This window comes from Rana temporaria, chromosome 2 (genome assembly GCF_905171775.1).
Source record: "Rana temporaria chromosome 2, aRanTem1.1, whole genome shotgun sequence".
NCBI lineage: Eukaryota > Metazoa > Chordata > Amphibia > Anura > Ranidae > Rana > Rana temporaria.
In genome coordinates this window covers 494,249,401-494,273,776 of record NC_053490.1, presented here as the reverse complement: position 1 = coordinate 494,273,776, position 24,376 = coordinate 494,249,401, and the positions used below count along the sequence as shown (strand labels likewise).

The 24,376-nt window shown below is 44.1% G+C and overlaps 1 protein-coding gene across 4 annotated transcripts in view; it reads left to right on the top strand.

The window, feature by feature from the left end:
• Positions 1 to 24,376, top strand: part of LOC120927870 (amyloid beta precursor protein) — a 344,594-nt gene that overhangs the window by 230,015 nt on the left and 90,203 nt on the right. For all 4 annotated transcript variants that reach the window (XM_040338835.1, XM_040338837.1, XM_040338833.1 and 1 more), the window contains exon 6: positions 22,620 to 22,819. In XM_040338835.1, coding sequence (XP_040194769.1) covers positions 22,620 to 22,819 — 200 coding nt within the window. The remainder of the gene's footprint in view (positions 1 to 22,619; positions 22,820 to 24,376) is intronic.

Sequence of the window (24,376 nt, the reverse complement as noted above, 5' to 3'; positions counted from 1 at the left end):
CTTAGGGCACTGTTTTCACTTCTGACGACAGAATAGTGGAAAGGAAGGCAAGTAAATGCGTCTGTGCAGGACTACGGTAAAGTGAACTTGTTGCTTTGCCTGGCATCAGCAATTTGCGTATTTAAGATCTGATCTGTTCCAGATTGCTGCCTTAACGGTTTATCTGCAGTAACTGTTAGCCCTGCATTTCCCAGAGTTACCATTCAGGCATATAGTCAAGGAAAGAGCTTTCCCTGCTTATATGTAGCCTCTGCCCTTGTACAGAGGGAGGCTAGTGAGCTGTCTGATAGGTTACCGGCAGGCCAGTCATATCCTATACGTCAGGTCCAGCCTGGTGGAGATCTTCGGCAGTTTTCCATAATGAAATCTCCCGCAATCCCTTTGCTAGTAGCTGCGGGACCTGCATTTCTCCGATAGTATAAATTGGTGCAGGTTGCACGGAGAGATCAAAATCCGGTCCATTTGCTTTGTCAATGTAGTGCATGCCACTTGTGCCATTATGATGGCGCACAAAGCTTTAATTCCCTCCAATGCAAACAAGTGTTTTACCCAAGCAAGGTAAAACAATAGGTCAATAGGTTCATTCAGTGGTGTGCGTGTCGTCGTCCCCCAAGGACATTGCCCTGTCTCCAGTGCCACTGTTTACTGCATTTTACCATTATGTGCTATTAACTCAAATTTCACCCCAATACCAGCAAACATACCCACAATACATTGTGGTGCACTGCTTTAAAGTGACACTAAGCGCACACTGCTTAATTAACATTGTCCCTTCTATTTCTGTATGTGGGTGATGCCACTGTTTTGTTTTAATTTAAAAAGTACCTTTTTTCTAATCGATATACAGCTGTCACATGACCCAGATCTTTCCCAGCCTGTCTGCAGGGAAACAGAAGCAGGAGGAGCATCTAGTCCTCTGCTGCTGGTCCCATGTTTTATGAGCATAATCCGTTCCAGGAGTATGCTCGTAATCCAAAGTACTTGCTCGCCAAAGAAAGTTTTCCCATTGAAGTCAATGGAAACAAATAATAATTTGTTCTGCATTGACTTCAATGGGATGCAATACTGAATGCGGCCAGAGGTGGGGGGTGCCAGAGCATCGAAAACGGCTGAAAAGGCCTGAGGACACTTCGCCTCAGGCCAAATGAGGTACTGCAGGCCAACGTTCGGCTTTTCTTGGCTCCTGCGCCCCCGTACCTCAGGCCAAATGAGGTACTGCAGGCCTTTTTTTGGCTCTGCTCGGCTTCTGCCCCCCGGACCGCAGGCCAGATGAGGTACTGCAGGCATATTTAGCTTGAATTCTGCTCGTCTTGCAAACCGAGTCAGAATAAAAAAAAAGTTGCTTGCAAATCAAAACGCTTTCAAGCCAAATTTACTCCTAAACCGAGGTTCCACTGTATGGTAATTATCAGTAAACTGTTTACAATTGTCATACAAATATATATTTGAAATCAAATCTTTATTATTATTTGGTAATGACATGGTGTGGGCGGCTTGCTGCCAGTCACAGGCTGTGTCATACCCCTCCAACCTGTGTCTCAGAATAAGAGGGAGATGAAGCCTCCATCAATCCACATGTAATATCCTGCCCCCATTGTGTTTAGCTGGTTGGTGGCATGGGGGAGGGAGTGGGCTGTCATTTATCACTGTGTTCACGCCCACACGTGTGGGGAGGAAATGCTCACTGAAAACTTAGCATGTGCAAAGCTGCCAAAACTGCTCTGCCAAATCCCTATTTGAATTGGGGACATGGACAGAAGGTGGAGAGTATGGACAGCATGTAATACACCATTTCTTCATAGTTTTTTATGATGTGGTTTTAGTGATGCAAAAAAAAAGGGTAAGGTATGTTTTTCTGTGCATTAAGGCTCACAGTGGACAGTAAAAGAAGAAGCCACAAGGGATTGATGAACTCATCTCCCTGTAACTCTGCTCTCTCCTCCCCTCAGCATGTTCCTTTTTAGCATATATGCACTTGAGTACCTACACTGCATGCATAAATTATGTATTAATGGTTACAGAGCTGCACTAATTTGTGTTTTTTATATCTGCTAAAAATTTGATTGCTCTGACACTTTTTAATATAAAAATAACAATGTAAAAGGCGAAGTTCTTTAATTGATTCTGTATGTTTCCTGCTACCCTTCCAGTGCTGCTGAAATATTTGCTAATCACTAAGGCTTGTAATGGACCGTTCAAGTGAATGAGCTTTTGATTTGCCTTGCGGCTTACCGATAATTAGTGAGCAGGTTGCGCAATGACGAAGCACATGACTGTCAGCCCTCCAGCTGCACGTCGGCACACAATTCATTGCAGGTGCAGCGTGGATGCCTGTACAGCAGCCCCTCCGAGCCGGCCACACCAAACATCCATCGGCACAGCTTGTTTTATTGCTCTTCAGTGTTGCATCGAGGTGATGGCCGCAGTAAAGCGGGTTTTTTTTATTTTATTTTTTCTTAGCACACTTGAAGGACAAATTGGTTTCCACTTTGCTGGTATTTCCACTGGTGGATCTGTGAGTGACCTTTGAAAGGAAATGACTTGATGCAGATGTGTCATAAATCCAGCAGGGTGACACTGATGACATTTTAGATGAGTTGGGAAAGTATATTTAAAATCTAAATGCACAAGGCGAGATGCGGCAGCCGTGACAGGTGATAGCATCAATCTCACTACCGCGCACTGCGGTTGTCTTCAACCCCGTTTAGCAGACCGTTTGCTGCTACTTTTCTAATAAACGCCCCATGTATGACAGGCAGGGAATCTGGTTGGTATTAAGACAACTCAAGGGAAAAAGTAAAACCAATAATTGAACTGGCTGAATTTTGTATGAAATGTTTCCTGTTCCAGAAGTGCTTCCTAAAAGAAAAAGAAAGTTCACTCGATTTATGTAAAGAAAACTATGGGGTTTGTATGTTTATTTTTTATTTCAGAGCTCAACAATTGTATATTTTTCAATATGAAATATTACATATGAGTATTGCATATTTACCATCTTCCTCCAGCAGGTGGAACTCTAAGCAATGCAACTTTTCCTGCAATACTTGCAAGCAGAGGGTCATAAATATAAATTAATATATAAATATATATATATAGATATATATATATATATATATATATATATATATATATATATATATATATATATATATATATTGTGTATGTGCCCCTAACTTTGTTTTTTTTATGTGAGAATGATGTAGCCCCCAAGCTCCCTTGTCGTCCTGAGATACTCAAGTCATGTATCCCAAAAGGCTTCAGGTCAAAATTTTAAAATGCTTTTGCTCCACTGTGCAGGGCTGCCTGTCTTCTGGTTCTTGCAGCCGACCCCCTCATGAGGATCTGCGACGCATTCACGTCATCAAGGGGCCAGCTGCAGGAACCAGAAAAAGACAACTGGCTCCCAGTGAAGTCTTAAAGGGTCACTAAAGGTTTTTTTTTTTAACTAAATAGCTTCCTTTACCTTACTGCAGTCCTGGTTTCATGTCCTTATTGTTCGTTTTTGCTCTGATGTTGCTGTAATTCTTCTCTGTTCTGGACACTTCCTGGTTGTCTGTTTCCTGATGACCACAGTACTGGGAGATTCTAGTTTTGTTTTCCAAACCATCACTGCTCTATGGCTCTGTCTAGCACAGAGGCAGGATAACATGCAAAAACGAAACTAGATGCAAAAACAAAACTATAGGTACATTAAATGATTGATTTTTATCTATTTTTAATCAATTTTAAAAGGAATCCGTTAACTATTATGTCTCCATACTCCTGTAAACAGTCATTTCAGCAAAAAAAAAAATGTTTCCTCTACAACTCCTTTAAGGCCCGTACACACGATCGGATTTTGCGACAACAAATGGGTGATGGCAGGTTTTTGACGAAAAATCCGACCATTTGCTTGCTCCATCGGACAATTGTTGTCGGAATTTATGACAACAAATGTTTTTTTAGCGTGCTTTAAAACTTTTCGACAACAAATGTGTCTTGTCGTATTATCCGATCGTGTGTACAGAAGTCCGTCGGAATAAAATCCAAAGTAAAACATGCATGCTCAGAAGCAATGCTAACCATAGCACAACTTTAGCAGAAGTTACCCAAAGGATGGCGCTAAAGAGCTGAAAAACCACGTAGTTTCATGTATGTTGGCTGTATGTCGCCTGTATGTATACCAAGTTCATGGCCAACCGCCCTTCGCACAAAATTCCATTGATTTGTCCGATGGAAATCCGATCGTGTGTACGAGGCTTTAGAGTAAGATGGCAGGGTGCGACCAGGTTAAAGCAGCGGAGAGGCAGTGTCACTTCAGGACTCCCCTGGACTTGATGGGTGTAAGTGTGCTTATTGAGAAAACTAGGTAAGAGGGGATTAGAAAAATATTAAGTTAGGAGGTGAGTTTCCTTTTTAGCATTATAAAAAGGTGTTCAATCTGATTTTATTAGAGAAAAAATGTAATGACAAAGCTAAGGGCATAAAACAAGTAAAATAACAGTTTGGTTATCCACTTTACACAGTACAATACAATGAAGTTATCAAATGCAAGAAAGGGCATAAGTGGGATATCATTCACAATCAAATGTATGATAAAACAATGCATATGCAATCATGGGCGTCCGCTCCACAGGGCAAGGGAGGGCGCTTGCCCCCCCCCCCCCTAGAAACCCGTGCCATGATCCTCTGGGAGAAAAACAGCGGGCAGGAAACAAGGCGGTGGCACGGCGAATCCAATTAGAGCCGCTCTCTCCCTCTCTTCTAGCTCCAGCTGACAGAGAGGGGGAGGGGGGCGATCGAGGGAGATATACAGTACAGCCAGCCCGCGGCTCTCCTCTCCCTGCACAGCGCCGCTGCCGAGTTCTCTGGTAAATGGAGTAGCGGTGCTGTGACAGGGAGAGGAGAGCCGCGGGCTGGCTGTACTATATGGCCCAGATTCTCGTAGAATCGCGCAAAACTGTGCGGGCGTAACGTATTTCATTTACGTTACGCCGCAAGTTTTACAGGCAAGTGCTTTATTCACAAAGCACTTGCATGTAAAGTTGCGGCGGCGTAGCGTAAATCACCCGGCGCAAGCCCGCCTAATTCAAATTAGGCGGGTAGGGGGCGTGTGGTATTTAAATTAAGCGCGTTCCCGCGCCAAACGTCCGTAAAATATCCCAGGGTGCATTGCTCCAAATGACGTCGCAAGGACGTTATTGGTTTCGCCGTGAACGTAAATGGCGTCCAGCCCCATTCACGGACGACTTGCGCAAACGACGTACATTTTTTAAATTCAACGCGGGAACGACGGCCATACTTAACATTGGTTGCCCCTCATATAGCAGTGGCAACTTTACGCCGGGCAAACCTATTGTAAACGTCGTAACTTCACTGCGTCGACCGCGCGTACGTTCGGGAATTCGCGTATCTAGCTAATTTGCATACTCGACGGGGAAAACGACGGAGGCGACACCTAGCGGACAAAAAAAAAAATGCATTTAAGATCCGACGGCGTAAGAGCCTTACACCTGTCGGATCTAATGGATAGACGCATAGATACGACGGCCCAGATTAGGACTTACGACGGCGTACATGGCGTTGCGCCGTCGTAAGCCCTTTGAGAATCTGGGCCTATATCTCCCCCGATCGCCCCCCACCCCCTCTCTGTCAGTTGGAGCTAGAAGAGAGAGAGAGCGGCTCTAATTGTATTCGCCGTGCCGCCGCCTTGCTTCCTGCTTTCCTCGCCATGATTGGCCACAGCAGAGGGCCAATCGGAAGATTCTGGGGGCATCATGGGAAATGTAGTCCCTTAAGAGTGGCAGCCCCTGCATGTCCACAGACACCATGCTAAAACCCCCAGCATGCAAGCACTCTGCTGGGGGGGGGTTGCAAGAGGAAAAAAGACGGTGTGCCCGCACAACCAGAGAGCCACGCAGTACCCGCACCAACCAGAGAGCCACGCTGTACAAGGTGTTAAAGGTGGAAAAAGTTGTGAAATTATTTAGCATTGTCTCATTTTTTTTTTTACATCACAGAAACCTGACATTTTAACAGGGGTGTGTAGACTTTTTATATCCACTGTATATTGCTATTTGAATTCTCTTGTTGAAGTCAAATTGGTTACTGAACCCACAGTCTGTACACGCAATCTTAGTTTTAGGTGGACAGGGCCTTCTGAGTATATCTCATGCACAGTACATCTGACTCCTATATGTGATACATTTTTCTCTGAATACATGGGAAGCATACATTCTGAAAGGTGGGTTTGGTGGTTGTTGAATTGCATGTCCCTAAATAGTATTCATTGCCTGTCTCATTCCATTATGCCTGTATGGGTTTTTAAAGCGTCTTTTGTGTCTGATATACAAAGATGCAGAAGCGGGATAAGTGCTTTAAGCATCTAGAGCCTCTGAATTGCAAAATTCCAAAGAAAGACCATTTTTTTCTTTTCATTCCCTGTTCTGTGCTAGACGACATATCCACTGTATTTTTTTTTTTAATGGCACTACAGTCTTTTTATGACCTTGTATGTCCAAGCTTCATCACGTACAGGAACAGTATGTAGAGCAAGCTTTTACAAGGCATTTTTAGGCGCCGTTCACATTTGAGCGTTTTGTAGCTTGTAGCTCAAAGCAAAAAAAAAGCTCAAATAGCAATCACATGTGAGTGTCCTGTCTTTTGCTTAAAAATGCCTTTCACAAAGTATGAGTTACTATTCAGCAGCTCTCCTTCCCTCTTTTTCAGCAAGCTCTTCTTCCCTCTTTTTCAGCAGCTCTCCTCCCCTCTTTTTCAGCAGCTCTCCTCCCCTCTTTTTTTAGCAGCTCTCCTCCCCTCTTTTTCAGCAGCTCTCCTCCCCTCTTTTTTTTAGCAGCTCTCCTCCCCTCTTTTTCAGCAGCTCTCCTCCCCTCTTTTTCAGCAGCTCTCCTCCCCTCTTTTTCAGCAGCTCTCCTCCCCTCTTTTTCAGCAGCTCTCCTCCCCTCTTTTTCAGCAGCTCTCCTCCCCTCTTTTTCAGCAGCTCTCCTCCCCTCTTTTTCAGCAGCTCTCCTCCCCTTTTTTTCAGCAAGCTCTCCTCCCCTCTCTTTCAGCAAGCTCTCCTCCCCTCTCTTTCAGCAAGCTCTCCTCCCCTCTCTTTCAGCAAGCTCTCCTCCCCTCTTTTTCAGCAAGCTCTCCTCCCCTCTTTTTCAGCAAGCTCTCCTCCCCTCTTTTTCAGCAAGCTCTCCTCCCCTCTTTTTCAGCAAGCTCTCCTCCCCTCTCTTTCAGCAAGCTCTCCTCCCCTCTCTTTCAGCAAGCTCTCCTCCCCTCTTTTTCAGCAAGCTCTCCTCCCCTCTTTTTCAGCAAGCTCTCCTCCCCTCTTTTTCAGCAAGCTCTCCTCCCCTCTTTTTCAGCAAGCTCTCCTCCCCTCTTTTTCAGCAAGCTCTCCTCCCCTCTTTTTCAGCAAGCTCTCCTCCCCTCTTTTTCAGCAAGCTCTCCTCCCCTCTTTTTCAGCAAGCTCTCCTCCTCTCTTTTTCAGCAAGCTCTCCTCCCCTCTTTTTCAGCAAGCTCTCCTCCCCTCTTTTTCAGCAAGCTCTCCTGCCCTCTTTTTCAGCAAGCTCTCCTGCCCTCTTTTTCAGCAAGCTCTCCTCCCCTCTTTTTCAGCAAGCTCTCCTCCCCTCTTTTTCAGCAAGCTCTCCTCCCCTCTTTTTCAGCAAGCTCTCCTCCCCTCTTTTTCAGCAGCGCTCCATACTTATTAGTTTAAAAATGCCTTAAAACAATGTCTGACAAAAGCTGCAAAAAAGTGATTCTGTTCCATAAAAAGTTTGGAGAAAATGCTTGAAAACGTGACGCTTAGGTGTGAATGTAGCAACAGTAGCAACAAAGCCCAGTTCACATATCGCACATATTTCAAAGAGCGATTCTCACGCAATTTTGAGTGTCGCATCGGACTAGCCTGTTTACTTGAATTGGGCTCCCCTATGCATGTTTATCACCCTTAAATAAGCTACTTTTTGAGCGACACTTCACGTGATTTTTAAAGGTGCAGTTCGCTGTGCAACAATCACATCAGAATCGCGTCGTGTATGGTGTTCCATCACAGAATGACACCCAAAAGTCGCATGTTCTGCAGCGGATTGGGATTCTGACCATGATCCTAATTTGCGAGATGTGAACAGGGCCTAAAGGTGGAAGGAAGAAGAGTTGGGCTTTCAAATCCCCTGAATGCTGCATCGGCTGTGTGGCTAGTGAAAGGTAATCACCCGCAGAGATAAGTGCAGCAGGGGGTGGGGAGGGTGTAGGGCAGTGATGGTGAACCTTGGCACCCCAGATGTTTTGGAACTACATTTCCCATGATGCTCATGCACTCTGCAGTGTAGTTGAGCATCATGGAAAATGTAGTTCCAAAGCATCTGGGGTGCCAAGGTTCGCCATTACTGATGTTTTCATTTTCTGTGAAAAGGTAAAATTATACTTTTAAGAATATATACTTAAATCAGATTTTCATTTATTGTCACTGTAGGGCTGCTTTCACACTGAGGCGCTTTACAGGTGCTATATTGCTAAACATGGCGCCTGCAAAGCGCCGCCTCTTTCACTCCAGTGTGAAAGCCAGAGTGCTTTCACACTGGAGTGGTGCGCTGGCAGGACACTAAAAAAAGTCCTGCAAGCAGCATCTCTGAGGCGCTGTAGGAGCAGTAAAGCACCCCTACACATTAAGAAAAAAATACGCAGCGCCGCCGAAGAAAAGTGCTGCTGCAGCGGCGCTTTGCCAGCCCTTTTAACCCTTTTTCAGCCATTAGCAGAGGTTTAAAGTGCCCCACTACTGGCCGTAAAGCGCCGCAAATACGTCCCTAAGTCAGGAATTCTCATTCGCAAGATGAGGATGTGTTGTGTGGCAGAGCTATATAAATCTCAGAACAGGATGAGTAGTAATATATTTATTTTGGCGAGTCAAAACCGCTCTATTATGTGTTTTCATTTGTGTGTATTGCTGATTGCCCGGAGTTCAGCTTTGAATATGTAAATCTATATGACTCATAACTGAGATGAAATGGATATACAGTACCTTTCCTTTAATCTCACAGACCGCCATTGGGGGAAATAGGAATAATTGATTTAGCCATGTGTACGTGCCAACAAACAACATTGCATTAGGCTATAGAATAAGTATTTTCCGTTGTTTTATATAGTAATGAGCAGCTCTGACAAGCTGCAGTCTAATAATTAATACCTCGGGAACGGATTTGCATAGGTAAAGAAAGGGAACTGTATACGGAAACCAATTACAGGTGTAACGTGTGAATATGAAGATAAATGAGGGTCTAGTGGAAATATGCAGGAAGGACACACGGCTAATTATCTCCAGATATCATTTGCACTGTGTGTAGGATGATCTACTCTGTCATGACCCAGTTCCTTTAGTCTGTTAGGAGGCAATCTACCATTGGGATTAATGGCAGCGCATGTAAAATGTGTTGTTTATGTGTATTGTAGGATTGCCTTACAAGAAAAAAAAAAACTAGAAAGCATCAACAGAACACATGAAGAATGCAGGAAATTGTTTAGAAATGCACTGCAACATGTGAAAAGGCAATCCTATGGACACTGAAAGCAGACAAAAATAAACTTTTCCCTTGCAGTGGGACTGTGCTAATTTTTGTCTTGGGGAAAGATGAAGGGAGACATACTTACCGGATCCTCCAATCTTTCCCGCACAAGACCGGTCCCTGTAGCTCCTGCACCCCCCACGCTGTAGCTGCCTTGAGTAGTGGACTGTTCCCGACATCATGCTCCATAGACCTGCTCTGGATGTGAAGATGCCAGGAACAGTCCACCCCTGGATCGCGGGGGAGCACCATTTGCCGGAGGATAAGGCGTCCTCTCCCCTGGACAAAACAAGCACTTATCCCTTGCAGAGTGGGCACAGCCCTACTGAAAGGGAAACATTTTTTATTTTTCTGGAGTTGTTATTCAACTTCACCCAATGTTTTATTTTATTTTTTGGGCTAGAACAGCGAATGGAAGAATATCTGTCTGTCACCACTGGAAAGATCTCTCCTCAGCCCACCCCACATAAAACTCTTTGGCCAATGTGCCTGCCTTTGTAATGGGCGCAGTGCCCAAGCTGGCCATGCACTAGTATAGAGGTCGACCGATATGGGTTTTCTCTGGCCGATGCCGATATTTAGAAAATCAGGGCGGCCGATGACCAATATATGATGCTGATTTTTGCGGCCAATATTTTAGGCCGATTTCTAAAAAAACCTTTGGGCAGGTGGCACGGGTTGGCACCAATTGGCAGGTGGCACGGGTTGGTACCAATTGGCAGTTGGCACTGGCAGGTGGCACTGGATGGCACTGATTGGCACTGGCAGGTGGCACTGATTGGTAGATGGCACTGACAGGTGGCACTGGTTGACATTGGCAAGTGGCACTGGATGTTATTGGCAGATGGCACTGGCAGGCACTGGTTGGCATTGGCAGATGGCACTGGTTGGCATTGGCAGGTGGCACTGGTTGGCATTGGCAGGTGGCACTGGTTGGCATTGGCAGGTGGCACTGGTTGGCATTGGCAGATTGCACTGGCAGGCACTGGTTGGCATTGACAGATTGCACTGGTTGGAATTGGCAAGGTGTAACTGTGAAACTGCTCTCTGCTACGCCGTTTGTATGAAACTGCATGGAGAGAGGGGAGCTAAAGCATTCAAAGTAATTTCGGAGGTGGGCGGGACCAGCAGCTATCCAGCCAATGATTGGTCTGTTTGAGAAACGGGCGGGGCCACATACATGTAGCAGCCCGCCCAGATCCCATCCCATTGGCAGGTGTTGGATAGCCTAGTCCCACCCACCCCAACATACAACCTCAATTATGACAGGTCCTTTCTCTCTCCCTACAGTTACACACACCGCGGCGCTGCTCTGCCAACAGTGTGTTATTAGCCTAATTTGGAGAATAATCGGCCGATGCCGATCTCTCCAAAATGGCCAAATATCGGCCGATATATCGGTCGACCTCTACACTAGTACAATTTTATTTGGCATTTTTTATTTTAAAGTGTTAGTAAACTCTCACTTAAAGTTGTAAATGATCACCTTGTAAAAAAAAAACATTCAGTTTAAAATTTAAATGATAGATATTAAAAAAAAATGAAAAATATCTTCTTTTCCTTTTTTATTTTATCAGAGATCGTATTCCCTCTGTTCTCATTTGCATACGATCTGGGGGAGGAGAACCAACAGTACACTGATCTTACCATTGAAAGGCTGTGCAGAGTGGGCGTATCGGGACAAGTCTGATCATTGGAGGAAAGCAGGCTTAGTTCCCAGCATAGATGGAGAACTGACCATGGTGTATTCTGCTTAGTGTGGTCAGTTTTTAATAGGAAAACAGAGGGACTGGCAGGATCACCAGGGAATTCACTGGAATTCAAGGAAACAATACAAAGAGAAAATGATATGTTCTCATACAAGTATATGGTACAGCAGGCACATATCAGAAATATGAAATGCTGGGGTAGCAAACACTTTAAGACCTACAGGTAAGTTTATAATACGTCTTACCCTGGAGCACCATGAATATCTCCCAAGTACAGCACTCTCATGATGTGCGCCCCTTGTCTGACTGCTGCAGCATTTGTTATAAATCTTTTACCCAGATGGCAGTATCGGTCAGCACCTTATAGTTCTGGTTAAAGTGCCCTCAGTAAACTTATCAATGTGAGTCGCACCTCCTTCATTCATAAAAGCTTTGCATTCTTTCTATGAGGTTCATCTGCACCTCCTCATTCAGAGTGCCTTGCATTTATTGAAATTGACACAAGGCTTTTTATGAATGGAGGTGGTGCTGTTATTTTAGTAAATGTAAACTCCCAAATACCTTTTTTCATTAGCAGTACATAGCAGTCTTGTGATTTCGATCAGTTCCTGAATAAAGCTTTTAGGCGTTTTCATACTGCATTGAGCTGTCCTATCAGGATCCAGGACCTCTGACCCTTTGATTGGCCCTGTGCTGATCACATATACTCTTCCAAGAAAAACAAAATCACTCTAGGAATACACACCAAACTGAGCATGTGCAGCCTAAGACTCTGTCTTATCCGCACATGTTCTGGAGTGAGTGTAAGAAGGGGAGGATCAGAAATAACCGGATCAAACAGCCTTTTTACACAATGCAGATGGTTAACCCCTTAGGTTCACAGTAAGTAGAACAAGGATGATTTAATGCATATACAGACTGATTTTACTGTTGTGGGTTTAGTAACACTTTAAAGCGGAGTTCCACCCAAATGTGGAACTTCCGCTTAAACCACTCCTCGCCCCCTTACATGCCACATTTGGCATGTCAATTTTTTTTTTGGGGGGGGGGGGACTTCCTGTCCTACTTCCTCTTTCCGCCCAAGGACCGCTTAGGCGACTCGTCATATCGTCTTAGGTGGCCCCTCCCTGTAGGCGATCACCTGGGACATGTGACAGGTCCCAAGCGATCGCCTGTCCACTCCTAGAGCGCAGTGAGTGCCCAGCCGTGAAGCCGAAAGCTGTCACGGCCGGGTACGGGTACCCACAGTCTGAATGGAGACGCCCCGGCGGAGAGGGGGGGGGGGGGAAGAGCGACGCTCTGGGCGGCCGCGTCGCTGTACAGTGGAACAGCAAGTGTCTGTTTATTAAAAGCCAGCAGCTATACTTTGTGTATTTGATGAATTTTAAGAAGCATAAAAAAGGCTGGAACTCCCCTTTAAGTACCAGTCCTATTCTGACACTTCTTTAAAAATTACTTGGAACCCCCAAACATGTTTTTTTATATATATATATATATATATATATATATATATATATATATATATATATATATATATATAAATATACATTTTAGCAAAGTCCCTAAAGAATAAAACAACAGCCGTTGCAAGTTTTTATGTCATCGCTATATTGGCAAAGAATACACTTTAATGAAGTTTAAAAAAAAACAGCATATAACCCAATTTTTTGTAAAAGATGATGTTGCGCCATGTAGATACTTAGCATGTCATGCTTTAAATTGCGCACGCTCATGGAATAGTGACAAACTACAGTACTTAAAAGCCTCCATAGGCAACGTTCATTTTTTTTTATGGGGTATCAGCTTGGAGTTACAGAGGAGGTCTAGGCCCGCCCCCTCCCTCTTTCCTCATTGGTTCAGACAGCCAATGGCTCCCTCTGCTGTCTTTGCCAATGAGGAGGGAGAGTCCATGGAGAGCTGCTGCACTTGTGCACATCGCTGCAAGGAGATCGGGCCTGGTAAGCATTGGGGGGGATGCTGCACACAAACCTTTACAAACACTTTAAACCAACTGTCCCTGCCACAGTCACTTGCACACACCACATTGCCGGTATAGACGAAGGGCAATTATTCGCCAGTATGTTTGGCATGCAGGAGGATACTAGAGCGCCCAGAGATAACATGACATAAATATAAAATCTCAATGGGGATTATGTCCCCATTAGCAATCAAACCCCGGACCCCAATGCTGCAAGGCAGGAATGCTAAATGCTTGTAAAGGATCGTTACGGCTAATGATAGAGAGTTTGGTTTGTGTCCAAGAACAAGGACAGTTGGGAGCTATATATATATAGTCAGCCAGTGCCTGCATTGTAGGTTATAGTCCCCAGCCACAGTGTTTACTATTCATCTTTTGTCCATCCTCTTCCATTTTATTGTACTTTGCTCTGTGCCGCACAGTAGCGAAAGCGTGGAGATAATTGCTTTCTCTTACCAGCTAAGCGGCTATAAACACACAGACAGTCCGGATGAGACAGATCTGTGAGCATTGCAGAGAGCCAGCCAGCTAATGGTAAAGGGGAAGAATAAAGGAAGTGATGAAGCAGCTTATCGCTTAGAAAGGCAATTGCCAGAATGCTGCGTCTGCAACACCGTATGGCATTGGGGTATAAAACTGTAGCGGTTTGTGATGAACTAGCTATGTGCAGGAACAATGGGCCTAATCTGGGAAATAGTGTAATCTGCTCAGAGTTGAACACCGCTAATAATCAGCTTTTGTTACGTAGTGTTGGAGACATCTGAAGATGGTGTCCTTCTCTCAGAATAGGAACGGCAATAGGAACGGCACGTTCAGGTTTCTACAGCAGATTTCAGGTGATCCTGCTTGGACGTTAATTGTGACCTACCCAAAAAAGAAAACTCTGGAGCTGTATAACGTAAAGCTGGGAACAGATTTGTTGTATACCATTTATCCCTTTGTAAGATTTGTTGCCCTGGACGTATCCTTGCCTCCTAGCCTCGAAATATTTTACCTGTACTTCACCGTGTGATCTCAATAAGATGGTTCCATAGTGTACCATGACACCAATTAAAGGTGAAAAAAGTAATTAAAAAGATAAATTCATTTTTTAGGGGAAAAAAATTAAATTTTTATTGCAGGTAAAACCATGTGCATTTATTATTTTTTCTTTTGGAGTCTGCAAAGCATTGCACCAGTGATCAGTAGATCTGTCAGTGTATCTGTGTGCCGTACATCACGTACGGGCAAGCAGATACAGTCCGACAGGCAGAATCAATGAACTAAAATGAATGAGGCGGCTGTGTGGGTAGAACCCCACGCGGTCGCACTGATTTAAAAAAGTGACAGCTAGTGTAGGGAACTTCTCCTCGTACTACTGTCACGGGGGGGGGGGGGGGGGGGGTCTGCTGCAGCATTGGGAGCATGTTACACGTTCCATCCTAAAAACGTATGAAACATTACACCTAAAGCAGTACACACCAAGTAGCTTTAGGTGCAAACTTCAGAGGACACGGGCAGTACACACCAAGTAGCTTTAGGTGCAAACTGCAGAGGACAAAGGCAGTACACACACTATGTAGCTTTTTTTTTAACAGAAAGGTACACTGTGTAGCTTTAGGCGGCCTTTTATAGTGTGGGGCGTGTACTAAACCCCCTGAGCCATAATTGGCCAAAGCAACCCTGGCTTTGACCAATAATGGTTCTCGGTTTTTTGCGCGCTGTGATTGGCCAGGCATGCGGGTCATAGTGCATGCTTGGCCAATCATCAGCCAGCAATGCACTGCGATGCCACAGTGAATCATGGGCCGTGACGCACCACTCGAATTTGGTGCCAACGGCCCGTAACGTTCGTATTTCGTCGAACGTACGATGTTCGAGTCAAACGTGAGTTCGACTCGAACACGAAGCTCATCCCTAGCTGTGAGCAAGGCTTATCGCCGAAACTAGTCTGCTGCTGACTATACTTACTGTGAAGGCTTCAAAATAAATACACAGTTGCCGGCCGGCTGCTTCTTTTACTCGATGACTAACGCCACGCAGGTCCTGCCAGTCACAGAGCCAGTGTCCACGGGTATGGGAGGAACAGGGAGGAACATGGATGCGGCCTGCAGCAGGGACGGCGCGGGCTTCGTTTGCAGGCAAGCGTCACATAATGTGCTAGTATGCGATGCATACTAGCTTATTAAGATTTTACTTTGCAGGGGCAAAGGAAGGAAGTAAAACCCATTAGGTTTTACTTCCTCTTTAAAGGAGTTGTAAAGGCAGAAGGTTTTTATCCTAATGTATTCTATGCAAATTAACTTCTGTGTGTAGCAGATTCTAGCGTGTCGAGATCCTACGGGGTAAAATGACCGCACCAGCCAAGCAGACACTGGCTGGAAAAGCGCCCAGAGGCGATTCAGTTCGCATGTGCAGCGATATACAAGTCATTCATTCATTCAGCAGCCTCCCCCGCAACCCTCTAAGTTCTTACATGAGCACCCTCTCTCCAGTGATGTTCACGAATGTCTAAACTGTGCGGGACACTCCTGATTGGGTGAGACACAACAGCGGCACCATTGGCTTATGCGGCTGTCAATTAAAGTCAGTCAGCCGTGTCTGAATGGACACTAGGAGCTGTGATCGGCTGGAACATTACACCTAAAGCAGTACACACTACGTAGCTTTAGGTGCAAACTGCAGAGGACAAAGGCAGTACACACCATGTAGCTTTAGGTGCACACTGCAGAGGACAAAGGCAGTACACACACTACGTAGCTTTGACACAACAGCGGCACCATTGGCTTATGCGGCTGTCAATTAACACACTCGGAGCTGTGATCGGCTCGGGTGCCCCCATGGAAAACATTTAGAAGGGAAATTGAAGGAAAAGGTTAGTGAACCAACAATGCACAAGCTTATAGGAACCTATTTAGAAAATAAAAAACTAACCTTTACAACCCCTTTAAGGATGAGTTGTAGGTGATGTCTGTTTTACCCTAGTCAGGATTTTTCTTTTATATTTTAGACAGAATATTGTAATTTTATGTTTCTGTACATAAAATGTGAGTGTATGAAGTGTTGGTGCTTTTAGTTAGGACCCCTTTATTTATTATAACCTGAAAGGTATCTATAAATAACTATATATATATATATATATATATATATATATATATATATATATATATATATATACACTATTCTTCAATGTTGATCAGGCATTCAAACCTTACCAAACGTTGATCAATCATAAGACCTCATGCAAACTGTAAGCTTAAAGGGGTGGTTCCCCCTAAAACAAAATTCTAACAATACATTCGGATGTCTGCTTACACTGCGGGTAGGCTGGCTTTTTTTTTTTTTTTTTTAGTACATACCTCGATATCGCCGTTTCCTCGCTTGGCGGTGGGCGTTCCTAGTTGATTGACGTTCCTCAGACGGGCGCATACTGCGCGTCACGACTTTCCAACAGAAGCCGAACGTCATTGCGCAGGCGCCGTATAGAGTCTCTAGGCTCTATACGGCGCCTGCGCAGCGACGTTCGGCTTCTTTCGGAAAGTCGTGACGCGCAGTAAGCGCCCGTCTGAGGAACGTCAATCAACTAGGAATGCCCACCGCCAAGCGAGGAAACGGCGATATCGAGGTATGTACTAAAAAAAAAAAAAAAAGCCAGCCTACCCGCAGTGTAAGCAGACATCCGAATGTATTGTTAGAATTTTGTTTTAGGGGGAACCACCCCTTTAAGGTGTTTTTAATTTTTTTTGGAATATGCAGCATCAAAAATGCTGTAAAACAAATTCATGCACTGTCCCTCGCGTTTATGTGCGTTGCGGCATGTGGAATTAATGCATTCTATTGGCCATTAAAATAGTGCGGAAATGCAACTTGAATGCCCTTTTCAGGTTTTTTTATGCTCAAAACGCAAAAGTGATGGTGCTTTTTTTTCTGCCTATAAACTCCCCTGCCACTAAATTCCTGAAAACGCATATAGTGTGCATGGACACATAGGCTAACATGGAGGGTAGTTTACAGGCAGAGGGAAAAAAAAAAGCTCAAACGCCTAAAGCAACAGCTTTTTTGACCTCCAATGTGCATGAGGCCTAAATAACAATGTCAATGAACCATTTCTCATCCTGTTTTCTTGAGGTGGGAACTAGGGAAAGTAGACAAAAAAAGTTGACAGTATTGGTGGACAACGCCACTGTCCTAGTCAGATGATGGATGATCGAAGACTTAATTTAGTCTAAAGAACCATTCCTCTAGTTGTTCCCTGATCTTATTGGATCAATTAAATTGGCCAACTGCATCCATAAACCATATTTGACAGTTCTTGATACCCATGTAGGCAGGGCCGGATTTGCTCTCCCTGCCGCCCCAAGGCCAGGTTCCACAATGCACCCCCTCCCCGGCAACCGACCCCCCCCCCCCCCCCCCCCCCCCAAATTAACGGAGAATGTGCGGCATGGTTAGTTCAAATATGTTTTGTTAGTTTTTTTACTTTTTTATCACTTTTTTTATTTTTATTTATTTGTAGCTTGTCGCTTACTTTTTTTAATTTTTGTATCATTTTCTTATTATTTTTCTTCTTCTTTACTTTTTTATTTTATTATTATTTCTTATTATTTTTACATTTTTTTGCTATCACACAGGAGAAAACAATTTCTTGTGTGATAGCAATTGGAGGTGACATGTTCTCTTTATTGACCCGGTCACCTCCAAAACAGGAGTCCTAACACTGTGCTAGAACTCCTGTCACAGCTGAGATGGGAAGAGCACAGCTGTCCCCTCTCACTGTGTACATCGGCAGCAGGGGCAGGTAACAGGTGACAGGTAACAGACTCGGTGGCCGGGGGGAGGACAGAGTCCCGAAGACAGAGCCAGCAGAGAGAGGTATGTAGGGAGGGGAGGACGGACGGGAGCACATATTTTACAAGTGATTTTGGCGACATTGTCGCAATCACTTGTTAACGAGCGAGCGGATTCCCCCATAACTTACCGCCCTTATGTTCCGGGCGTCGGGGGACTCCATGCCACTGCCGCCCCTTGGAGCCCTGCCGCCCCAAGGCCTGGCCTCAGTGGCCTTGTGGGAAATCCGGGCCTGCATGTAGGGTACCTCTGTGCTGCCTCGTAGTGACAGTGTGGATTTGGGAATGCTGAGTTCTGTACTGTTACGTCATTCGTTTATTATCGCAGCCAACTTGTTCTCTAGTCAAGTATAAACTAATCATTTATAAGTAGGTGAAGATTGTTTTTGACTCTATTCTTTTTTTAATAGAGCTAAATAACACTGGAGATGAGAATAGTGTGTTTCATTCATAAGTAGAACGCTTTGTACATCTTAATTGAAGATATAGACTCTGGAAAACATTGAAATGCGAAAGAGCAAACTTCTTTCAGAGATTAATGCGTCCGATAGACATTTCCAGGCTGGGGAAACAAAGGCACACTCAATAAGTAATGCATTCTCTTTCTGTTTAATAGTTCATTTCTGGTTTTAAATCATTTGTCATTCTTTTCAAAGGAGAATGAAAGATGAGCCAATGTGGGATTGGAGTTGGATCCTATAGTCATTTCTCAAGGGCTCACGAAAGGAAAGAAACAATTCAAATGTTTTCTTATTTCAGATGAAGTAGTTAATTCTTGTGTGCATGCTATTCTGAATAAATATATCTTCTAGAGTTTAAAAATCAAAAAGTCTTTTTTTTTTTTTTTTTTTTGAATGAGGCTGTTTCACTTCTACTTGGGGCCCCCACCACTGACATAGCTTTGAAAGGCCAACTTTTCCACCTTTTGCAAAAAAAATGGTAAATGCACCCATATTGATTAATACAAGCTGTGCCTTTATTATTTTTTGGATTTGAGCCTGTAAAAAATTGCATTGTGGGTGCAGTGCTCTGGCTCCTGCAAACTATTCCACCAGCCACAGGTCTGTTCCATGGTAAGGGCCTTTAATTACGAGGCTGGAAGACGTCCCTCTGCTGTGGTATAAAGATTGACGTGAATGAATGATGCTGCTGTGTGGGAAGAGGCACATCTGCAAGTCTACCAGACAGGGTCTGTATGGCTAGGGCCCCAGTTCACACTGCCACGACTTTGAATCCAACATGTTGGCGCGACTTAATCGCGGCTTGCATACAACTTCTTTAACAGAAGTCAATGGGTCACAACTTGTCATGTGAGTTTGAACTCTCAAGTTGCATGACAAGTCGGGGAAGTGTGAACCAGGGTTAAAAACAGATCCTGCAGTCTCCTACGAAATGGTACACAGAAATAATGTGATCTAGGCTGCCTTAGCTGGAACCTCAGGCACGACTGTGTCTAAATCTGGCAGACGAGCGGAACTTTTATCCCAACACATATACGTATTTAGAGCCCCACTGATGATTAATAACTGGCATGTCCAGCTTAATTTTTCAAGTATTTGCATTTTGGACACACACAGTTTTCTGGGGTCACTGTAAGGTACCTGTTGAAAAGTAGAGTCCGAAGTGGAGGTTAGGCTGAGGGTTGAGGCATAAGTGGGCAAGGTCAGCAAAAGATTTTTCAGAAAAGCACAAAATCAGGATCTGGAAGAATAGACAAGTCCAGTCATACACAGTCTGGCAGAGGAATGCAGAATCATCAGGTGAAGGTGTAGTCAAGAATTCAGGCAGAAGTCCAAAACCGGCAGTTCACACAGGAAGGCCAACACCTAGGGAACAGATCCACACAAACGGACCCAGAGCACAGCAAGTCCTGCTATTTAAACATTGAGCTGATTGCAGATTGACTGTAGCTGGAAGACCGGTGGAGCTAGAGAGTCCAAGGGGCAGAAGCACTAAGCAGAGTTTATGCTGCAAAGACTCAGATCTTCCTGTGGCAGAGTGAAAAGAGCTGAAGGACCAAAACCAGAAGGATCCAGGTTCAAAACCACCCAGGTACATGAGTCACTCTCCTATGCAAGTAGCAACCACCGCCATTGGAGGCTTGCTCTGACCTACCGATCGCAACTCCCATACCTTTTGGCTCATAAGGACACCCATTTAAGTAACTTACTAATAAAGCGGCACAGGAGTGGGCGGGTAGGTGCCAACAGGGTTGCCAACGTTCAGGAAATTTACGAACATTTTGTAAAATCCGTACTTTTTGCATCTGTCCTTGAATGTCCATTGTGGACATATAGGCTGTGTGTCTGTGACTGACATTCATGGACAAATGCAACAATTATGGATTTTACAAACTGTTTATAAATTTACTGAAAGTTGGCAACCCTGGGTGACAAGGACCACACAAGGTAGTCTCTGTTTGCGTATGACAGAGCCCCAGCACTCCAAACACTGGGGAGCTCTGATAAGCAAGTATAAGAAATTGACACTGCTGTAACGGCACATGGATGTGAATATTATTCAAGGTAAGTATTGTTTTAAACACTTCATGTGACCATGAGTTTTATATGACCTGTGCTTTATTGATTTGTGACTTATGACAGGTCCTCACAAAACATAACTGTGTGCAATAGCCTGTGTTTCCCCTATACTTTTGTGTGAGAGAACTGCAGATATTCCTGGTACACTTTGCCCACTTCATATTCGGATCATAAAACAATTTGCCACGCTAAAAGCTGAAGCTTTTAGACGTAGGAAATATTTAAGGATTAAGCATTTAAATGGTTTTCTCAACTTTGTCAGGTAAAAGACTGGAGTTTAAGACATCAAAGATATGAAAAGTGACCCTGGAGGCTGCTTGGGTTATTATATCAGAGTCCCGCTGGGAACAAGTGTTGCACTTCGTTACGGCTCTTTAATGAATCCTGACCAAGAGGAAAGGAAAAAAAGCTCTCAAAAATAATTGATTACTTGATTTCTTTTAACACCTTTCAAAAATTATGTTTCCATTATCCTTGGTGTGGAATGGTGGGATTAATGCACAAGTTTTTTTTTTTTAGCAATTTCCCAAGAGATGCTGAAGCTCCTGGGCTTCACTAGACTTAAATATTCAAATTCTTAAGCTGTTGTTAGCGGGCAGATTTCAGTTGCTTAACTTTTCTTTAACACTTTGTTCTCTGGACCCTGCTGTAAGTGGTATATCTTAAAGCGGAGGTTCACCCAAAAATCCACTTTTTGACATTAGCTGTAGCATACTGCTAACATCTGCAGTATGCTGTTTTTTTTTTTACTTATAGTTATATGAGCCCTTGTTTTCCGTCTTCGAGCGGGGAATCCTGCGGGGAATGGGCGTTTCTAAGCGAAGAGGAGTTGATTGACGGCGGCTAAGGCGCGTCTTGGCCTCTGTTTAATCTTCAACTGCCATGATGCTGCACATGTGATCAGTTATGACACCAGCCATTGGATGGTTTGACAGTTTGGTTGAGAGCACAACCAATGTGACAGTTAGCATTCCCGGCATGCCAGGAATGTAACTGCTTTTTCAAACTGTTAAATTGATGGGTGACCCCCCGCTTTAAGAAATATAGAATGGTGCCTACAGAAAAAAGACAACATTCATTCATTTGTGGTTGGGATAGGGAATGTTCATATGTACTTGTAGGTCTTTTCCAATGACGTTTGACTGAGCTTGTTTGGGGAAAGGATCTGTCAGTTGGGTTATGTTGTCCTTGCTTATCATTGTTATACTTACTCTAGACAGCTATTCATTCATGCACAATCCGGCTGTCGAATAACCATTTTTCCACCCCCTTCACTACATCAGGATATTAATCGGCCTTTCTCAACCTTTTCAATGCCGAGGACCCTTGAAATAACTTTCTGGTCTCAAGCCTGGTAGACACGTACGGGATACCCAACGGTAAAAAGTCTGCTGGGAATCCCGAGGGGAAACCGAGAAACCTGCTCAGTAACTTTTTCCCCCTACACACGGGTTTCCCGACAGGAAAACTGCCATGAGAGCCTTGGTCGGGAATCCCGGCCGTGTGTATGCTCCATCGCAGTGTTTCCCATAGGAAAACTGCCGGGTTAAAAACCGCCGGGAAAAAAGAGAGCTGGTTTTCTTTTTTTTTTTTCTGGCAGTTTCCCAGAGGGGGGTTAGCTCTTGCAGGGAGAAGCCGAGACAGCCGCCGAGGGACCCCAGAAGACGAGGATCGGGGCCACTCTGCAAAACGAGCTGCACAGTGGAGGTAAGTATAACATGTTTGTTATTTAAAATAAAAAATAAACCTTTATAACCCCATTAAGGTTCTTGCCATGTATAATGGTCACACGGGAATTTTTTTTCCCCAAAATCAGTAAAGTTACACTTTAAGAAAACTGAGATATCACTGGACCGTGGCCATTTCATATGTCCTGTATGCTTTGCTATATTACCTTTTGATCATTTATTACAAAATGAAACCCTAAATGTTTTTACCTGTGTTTTCCTTATTTTTACATGCTCATTTGTATATCCAGGAGTTTGTTTCTGTACACTGACAAAATGTTGACTGTATTGCAGTGATGACAAGAATGCACAAGCTCGTCAAGAGGAGGAAGAGGATGTAGTGGAAGTGGAGGAGGAAGAGGTTGACGACGATGAAGATGATGGTGAATATGTGGAGGCGCCTGAGGAAACATTTGAAGAAGCTACAGAGAGGACCACAAGCATTGCCACAACCACTACCACCACTACAGAATCAGTGGAAGAAGTTGTAAGAGGTAATTATATAATGTATTTGTTCATATAATTCTGAACATCATTTTACCAGCCATCCTAAACAGTCTGTATTAATAGTATAGTCTTATAATTTAAATAACTGAAAGTTTCAAGGGTGGTGAAGATCCCATTCAGTTTCCCTCCTTGATGCTGCTAAGACTGTGTTTTAATTCAAGTAGAACACTGGAGTTAGAGTTCTTCCCTATGTTTTCTCCACTCTACTGGGAAATCTGAGAGTGGGGATGTGACTTACATATTTGCTTTGGTGTAAGTGTCTTAATATCGGTGTTGGGAGACCGCATGGGACCTTTACACCAACTCTCCTCTTATTTACAAGCACCATGGCAAGTAATGGCTGCCTTACCTTAGAAAACACCTACTTATCATTAAATGTTTACCACGTGGTATTTTTCCTTAATAGTCATGTACACAGTGAGGGGAAAAAGTATTTGATCCCCTGCTTAATTTGTAGATTTGCCCACTGACAAATGATCAGTCTATCATTTTAATGTTAGGTTTATTTTAACAGTGGGAGACAGAATAACCACAAAAAAAATCCAGAAAAACACATTTCAAAAAAAGTTAATTGATTTGCGTGTTAATGAGTGAAGTAAGTATTTGACCCCTTCGCAAAACATGACTTGGTACTTAGTGGAGAAACCCTTGTTGGCAATCGCAGAGGTTGGACGTTTCTTGTAGTTGGCCACCAGGTTTGCACACATCTCAGGACAGATTTTGGCCCACTTCTCTTTGCAGATTCTCTCCAAGTCATTAAGGTTTCAAGGCTGACATTTGGTAACTCAAACCTTCAGCTCCCTCCATATTATTTTTGGGATTAAGGTCTGGAGACTGGCTAGGCCACTCCAGAACCATAATGTGCTTCTTTTTGAGCCACATCTTTGTTACCTTGGTCATGTGTTTTGGGTCATTGTCATGCTGGAATACCCATCCATGACCCATTTTTAATGCCCTGGCTGAGGGAGGGAGGTTCTCGCCCACGATTTGACAGAACATGGCCCCGTCCATCTTACCTTTGATGCAGTGACGTTTTTCTGCCCCTAGGCAGAAAAACACCCCGGAAGCATATTGTTTTCCACCTCCATGTTTGACAGCGAGTTGAGTTGATACCAAAGAGCTCAATTTTGGTCTCATCTGACCACAACACTTTCACCCAGTTCTCCTCCGAATCTTTCAGATGTTCATTAACAAACTTCAGACAGGCCTGTACATGTGCTTTCTTGAACAGAGAGACCTTGCTGGCGCTGCAGAATTTCAGTCCTTCATGGCGTAGCATGTTACCGATTGTTTTCTTGGTGACTATGGTCCCAGCTGCCTTGAGATCATTGACAAGATTCTCACATGTAGTTCGGGGGTTAATTCCTCACCATTCTCTTGATCATTGAAACTCCATGAGGTGAGATCTGGCATGGAGCCCCAGACCAATGGAGATTGACAGTTATTTTGTGTTTTTTCTGTCTGCGATGGTCTTGTAACCCTTGTGTAGGTCTACAATTTTGTGCCTGACGTCCTCGGACAGCTCTTTAGTTTTGGCCATGGTG